Genomic DNA, 7,004 nt, shown 5'->3' on the forward strand with positions numbered 1-7,004 from the left:
TCCTCCGTTAGCGAGGATACATGCATCCACCCTCCGTCGCATGGAATCCCTGATGCGCTGATGCAGCCCTGGAGAATGGCGTATTGTATCACAGCCGTCCACAATACGAGCACGAAGAGTCTCTATATTTGGTACCGGGGTTGTGTAGACAAGAGCTTTCAAATGCCCCCATTAATGAAAGTCAAGAGGGTTGAGGTCAGGAGAGCGTGGAGGCCATGGAATTGGTCCGCCTCCACCAATCCATCGGTCACCGAATCTGTTGTTGAGAAGCGTACGAACACTTCGACTCAAATTTGCAGGAGCTCCATCGTGCATGAACCACATGTTGTGTCGTACTTGTAAAGGCTCATGTTCTAGCAGCACAGGTAGAGTATCCCGTATGAAATCATGATAACGTGCTCCATTGAGCGTGGGTGGAAGAACATGGGGCCCAATCAAGACATCACCAACAATGCCTGCCCAAACTTTCACAGAAAATCTGTGTTGATGACGTGATTGCACAATTGCGTGCGGATTCTCGTCATCCCACAGATGTTGATTGTGAAAATTTACAATTTGATCACGTTGGAATGAAGCCTCATCCGTAAAGAGAACATTTGCACTGAAATGAGGATTGACACCTTGTTGGATGAACCATTCGCAGAAGTGTACCCGTGGAGGCCAATCAGCTGCTGATAGTGCCTGCACACGCTGTACATGGTACAGAACAACTGGTTCTCCCGTAGCACTCTCCATACAGTGACGTGGTCAACGCTACCTTGTACAGCAGCAACGTCTCTGACGCTGAGATTAGGGTTATCGTCAACTGCACGAAGAATTGCCTCGTCCATTGCAGGTGTCCTCGTCGTTCTAGGTCTTCCCCAGTCGCGAGTCATTGGCTGGAATGTTCCGTGCTCCCTAAGACGCCGATCAATTGCTTCGAACGTCTTCCTGTCGGGATACCTTCGTTCTGGAAATCTGTCTCGATACAAACGTACCGCGCCACGACTATTGTCCCGTGCTAATCCATACATCAGATGGGCATCTGCCAACTCCGCATTTGTAAACATTGCACTGACTGCAAAACCACGTTCGCGACGAACACTAACCTGTTGATGCTACGTACTGATGTGCTTGATGCTAGTACTGTAGAGCAATGAGTCGCATGTCAACACAAGCACCGAAGTCAACATTACCTTCCTTCAATTGGGCCAACTGGCGGTGAATCGAGGAAGTACAGTACATACTGACGAAACTAAAATGAGCTCTAACATGGAAATTAAGCGTTTCCGGACACATGTCCACATAACATCTTTTCTTTATTTGTGTGTGAGGAATGTTTCCTGAAACTTTGGCCGTACCTTTTTGCAACACCCTGTACAAATGACCTTGTAGATAACATCGGAAGTTCATTGAGGCTTTTTTGCGGATGATGCTGGGGTATATCGAGAGGTTGTAACAATGGAAAATTGTACTGAAATGCAGGAGGATCTGCAACGAATTGACGCATAGTGCAGGGAATGGCAATAGAATCTCAATGTAGACAGGTGTAATGTGCAGCGAATACATAGAAAGAAAGATCCTTTATCATTTAGCTACAATATAGCAGGTCAGCAACTGGAAGCAGTTAATTCCGTAAATTATCTGGGAGTAGGCATTAGGAGCGATTTAAAATGGAATGATCATATAAGGTTGATCGTCGGTAAAGCAGATGCCATACTGAGATTCATTGGAAGAGTTCTAAGGAAATGCAATCCGAAAACAAAGGAATTAGGTTACAGTACACTTGTTCGCCCACTGCTTGAATATTGCTCACCAGTGTATGGATCCGTACCAGATAGGGTTGATAGAGGATAGCGGCGCGCTTCGTTACAGGATCATTTGGTAATAGCGAAAGCGTTACGGAGATGATAGATAAACTCCAGTCCAAGACTCTGCAGGAGAGACGCTCAGTAGCTGGGTACGGGCTTTTGTTGAAGTTTCGAGAACATACCTTCACCGAGGAGTCTACCAGTATATTGCTCCTTCCTACGTATATATCGCGAAGAGACCATGAGGATAAAATCACAGAGATTAGAGCCCACACAGAGGCATACCGACAATCTTTCTTTCCACGAACAATACGAGACTGGAATAAAAAAAAGTGGTTAAATGGCTCTGAGCACTATGGGACTCAACTTCTGAGGTCATTAGTCCCCTATTACATAGAACTAGTTAAACCTTACTAACCTAAGGACATCACACACATCCATGCCCGAGGTAGGATTCGAACCTGCGACCGGCGCGGTCTCGCGGTTCCAGACTGCAGCGCCTAGAACCGCACGGCCACTTCGGCCGGCGAGACTGGACTAGAAGGGAGAACCGATAGAGTTACTCCAAGTACTCTCCGCCACACACCGCCAGGTGGTTTGCGGAGTATGGATGTAGATGTAGATATCAGAAAACGCTGCAGACCTCCACCCTGCCCTCACATGAGCTCTCGGTTGACAACACTGAAGTGGAAAATGGCGGTGGTTTTGCTTTCTGGGTCGGAGCTGTCCTTGAAGTAACCGATTTGTAACAGTTTATTGTGCCACTATGGTGCCAACTGCTACTCAGACTGCTGCTGCAGATGCAGTACGATGTAGAGCCATACGCCGAATATGATAGTCTTCCCTCTCGATAGTCCGACGTGGGCGTCCGGAGCCCGGTCTTCTTGCGACCGTACATTCCCGTGACCACCGCTGCCAGTAATCAAGTGCCGTGACTACATTCCTGCCAAGTTTTTCTGCAACATCGCAGAAGCAACATTCACCTTCGCGTAGCCCAATTACACGACCCCGTTCAAATTCAGTGAGGTGTTGATAATGGAGTCTTTGTCACTTTAAAGGCATTCTTGACTAACATCAACTCACCACGCCCAGTCTCAAAGGTAACTAACGCTCACAACCGCTATAGCGTGTAGTTAAAGCAAACCTGACTTGCGTCCTCATAGTGGCGCTACTGGCGCCACTCTTATGCGACTGGCGTAAAATCTGAATAGAAATCATCTTTCTGATGTAGAAACTTGCCTACCAAATACTGTTTATGTCGCACAGCTGTTCTTGGTGTCGCTTTTTTTCTGTCAGTGTATTTGTCCTCTTCGTTACTAGGCTTTGAGATCTCGCACGCGTCGAGTTCGTATCGTCCTCCTGAAACCATCGATGTGAAACGTGTGAAGTTATTCACACGAGTACTGAAAGAAATCAGCTAAATTTCGATTACGCGATAAGTCACACAAATCTGAAGGCTGTTAATTCAACTAAATACTTATGAATTACAATTACAAATAACCTAAATTGGAACGATCACATAGATAATACTGTGGGTAGAGCAAACCAAAGACTGCGATTCATTGGCAGAACACTTAGAAGGTGCAACAGGTCTATTAAAGAGATTGCTTACACCACGCTTGTCCGCCCTATTCTGGAGTATTTCTGTGCGGTGTGGGATCCGTATCAGGTGGGACTGACGAATGACATCGAAAAAGTACAAAGAAGGGCAGCTCGTTTTGTATTATCGTGAAATAGGAGAGACAGTGTCACAGACATGATACGTGCATTGGAGTGGCAATCATTAAAACAAAGGCGTTTTTCATTGCAACGGGATCATCTCATGAAATTTGAATCACCAATTTTCTTCTCCGATTGCGAAAACATTCTGTTGGCACTCACCTACATAGGGAGAAATGATCATCACGATAAAATAAGAGAAATCATGGCTCGCACTGAAATATTTAAGTGCTCGTTTCTCCCGCGTGCCTTTCGAGAGTGGAACGGTAGAGAGACAGAATGAAGGTGATTCATTGGACCCTCTGCCAGGCACTTTATTGTGAATAGCAGAGTAATTACATAGATGTAGATGTAGATGTCATACCAGCACAGTTATGAGATTCCAGCTAAAGCAGGCTGCAATATCGCGAAGCGATAGAGCACGAATGTACCACTGTTTGATTCAGACACGTTCTGGCATACGTTTCTCCTTCGACACGATATTCTAAAGGAACCATCAACATTCAAATACGATTTCTGAATCAAAGCTTGTATAGTCGATGACAATGGCGCTACCCCTACATATTTTATGTGGTTGCCCCAAAATGCTAATCACTTGCATATGAAAGCGTATGCAAATTTGACGGTGTTACATGCTAGCTTCGATGTGTTTCAATTTTAACGGTCATCATTGTACCCATTTTACATAAGAATGTAAACAATAGCTTTTATGTGTTAAAATTAAAATTCTGAATTTTTTTTTCTATATTATGTGTGTTGTCAGCTGTACTATCTAAAAATTTACCTGTAGAAACAAATGGTGCCTGCCACGCGTTCGATAATGTAAAATGTGCTCTAAAATACAAAAGGATTCGGAACTCACGTCCTACAGGCTGCGAGTGCTGTCGTCGCAGCGTTCTCCCAGATACAAGACATTCCATTTTTCACACTGTCATACTCATTTGCAATGTCTTGCTGTACATTTTGTATTGTAATACATTGAAGAGCCAAATAAATTGGTACACCTGCCTAATATCGTGTAGGGCCCCAGAGAGCACGTAGAAGTGCCGCAACACGACATGGCATGGACTCGACTAAAGTCTGAAGTAGTGCTGGAGGGAATTGACACCGTGAATCCTGGAGGACTGTCCATACATCCGTAAGATTACGAGAGGGTGGAAATCTCTTCTGAACAGCACGTTGCAAGGCATCGAGGATAAGCGCAAGCGGAAGTGGTTAAGACCAGGAGAGCATTGCTGGAGTCACTTTGTAGCAATTCTAAACGTGTGGGGTGTCGCATTGTCGGGCCGGCCGTGGTGGCCGAGCGGTTCTAGACGCTACAGTCTGGAACCACGTGACCACTACGGTCGCAGGTTCGAATCCTGTCTCGGGCATGGATGTGTGTGATGTCCTTAGGTTAGTTAGGTTTAAGTAGTTCTACGTTCTAGGGGACTGATGACCTTAGAAGTTGAGTCCCATAGTACTCAGAGCCATTTCAACCATTTGTCGCATTGTCCTGCTGGAATTGCCCAAGTCCGCCAGAATGGACGATGGACGTGAATGGATGCAGGTGATCAGATAGGACGCTTACGTACCTATCACCTGCCAGAGTCGTATCTAGACGTATTAGGGTCCCATATCACTCCAACTGCACACTCCCCACACCATTACAGAGCCTCCACCAGCTGACATGCACGGTCCACGGATTCCACGGGTTTGTCTCCATACCCGTACTCGTCCATCCGTTCGATACAATTTGAAGCCAGATTCGTCTGACCAGGCAACATGTTTCCAGTCATCAACAGTCCAATGTCAGCGTTGACGGGCCCAGGCGAGGCGTAAAGTTTTGTGTGCAGTCATCAAGGGTACACGTGTGGGCCTTCGGCTCCAAAAGCCCATGTCGATGATGTTTCGTTGAATTGTTCGCACGCAGACACTTGTTGATGGTCCAGCTCTGAAATATGGAGCAGTCTGCGGAAGGTTTGCACTTCTGTCACGTTGAACGATTCTCTTCAGTCGTCGTTGGTCCCATTCTTGCAGGATCTTTTTTCCGCCCGCAGCGATGTCGGAGATTCGATGTTTTGTCGGATTCCTGATATTCACGGTGCACTCATGAAATGCTAGTACGGAAAAATCCCCACTTCATCGCTACCTCCAAGATGCTGTGTCCCATCGCTCGTGTGCCAACTATAACACCACGTTCAAACTCACTTATATGTTGATAACCTGCATTGTAGCAGCAGTTGCCGATCCGACAGATGTGCTAGACACTTGTTGTTTTGTATAGGCGTTGCCGATCGCAGCACTCTATTCTACCTGTTTACATATCTCTGTATTTGAACACGCATGCCTGTAATAGTTTCTCTGGTGTTTCAGTGTAAATGAGCTGCAAGAAATCAATGCTCGTTATTTTACAGGGTCGGACCGTTCGTCGCGCGCCGTGAGCCTGAGGAGCGAGAGGGCGCTCAGCCGTGGGTTCCCCTCCCTGGAGCTGGACACCGTAGTGGAGGAACGCTCAGACCCCGAGACCACGGAGATCGCAGACACCTAACTCCACGCTGCCTGCACTCACACGTCGGATTCTCAATTATAATCCGCATCTCACCAGTTTACTCAAAAGTTCTGAAGATCAGTCACCAAAGAGAAGACACAAGCTTTAAATTGTATGCATATACAATAAACCAAGAAAGTTTTATTTTGACAGTCTACTGTGGAAGAACTGTAAAAAAATGAAAAATAGAAACAATTTGTTCCTTTGTACTTATGTCGGAATAGTACGCCTACAATCAGATTTTCAAATTTTGAGGAGAAAAATGATGTCGATCGCATAAATAATTGCTTCATTTAGTATTTTATGGAGTTTTTCTGCAGTGTCCTGAGTGTATTTGTTTGGTCGAAGTATGTTAGACCACAGTGCGAGTACAGCATGCAAGCATCTGGTATTCTTTTCTCATTCTAGCCCTGTAACTACTGAAATGTGTGTTGTTTACTCTTTGTTTTTAAACGTATCTCTTGTAGACGAACGTATTGTCAGTTTTACTTAGACAGTAATCAGTACTGGCTGTCGTCGACTTCTCAACCGGTTTTGGTCAAACGCATTTATCCTCGACACTAAAAATTGTGACTACACTACAAAGAGAATTTCTACTTAAAATGGTGTGTGACACGATAATATGGACAGTTATAATCCGCTGCTGAATTGTATTGGTACATCATCATTTCCTCCCAAACGACAGAATCGTAGTCAATATTTTATGTTATAACAACAATCCATCGTAATTACGACGAGTTTGCGGTTTTACTTCATATTAAACACATAATTAGATCGGTTGTCATAGAAACTACACGTAAGTGCTGCAAATGCTACGAGGTTACAACTTTTTATTTATTTATTTACATTGGCTTTTCGTTTCGAGGTCTTATAACCAACTGTAATTTAAACACATCAGTAACAACTGTCAGATTTGATTATTATCCAAGCAAATATTTCAATACAGTTAATAGTAAAAAGAAGTA

General features: G+C 44.8%; 1 protein-coding gene across 1 annotated transcript in view; it reads left to right on the forward strand.

Moving 5' to 3' along the window:
* The window catches only part of LOC126248873 (uncharacterized), a 1,116,592-nt gene extending 1,110,340 nt beyond the window's left edge, over nt 1–6,252 (forward strand). Inside the window, exon 5 of the mRNA XM_049950319.1 lies at nt 5,906–6,252. Within this exon, the coding sequence (XP_049806276.1) occupies nt 5,906–6,039 (134 nt within the window). The 3' untranslated portion in view covers nt 6,040–6,252. The remainder of the gene's footprint in view (nt 1–5,905) is intronic.
* Nucleotides 6,253–7,004: the final 752 nt, after the last annotated feature.

Source organism: Schistocerca nitens, chromosome 3 (assembly GCF_023898315.1).
Source record: "Schistocerca nitens isolate TAMUIC-IGC-003100 chromosome 3, iqSchNite1.1, whole genome shotgun sequence".
NCBI lineage: Eukaryota > Metazoa > Arthropoda > Insecta > Orthoptera > Acrididae > Schistocerca > Schistocerca nitens.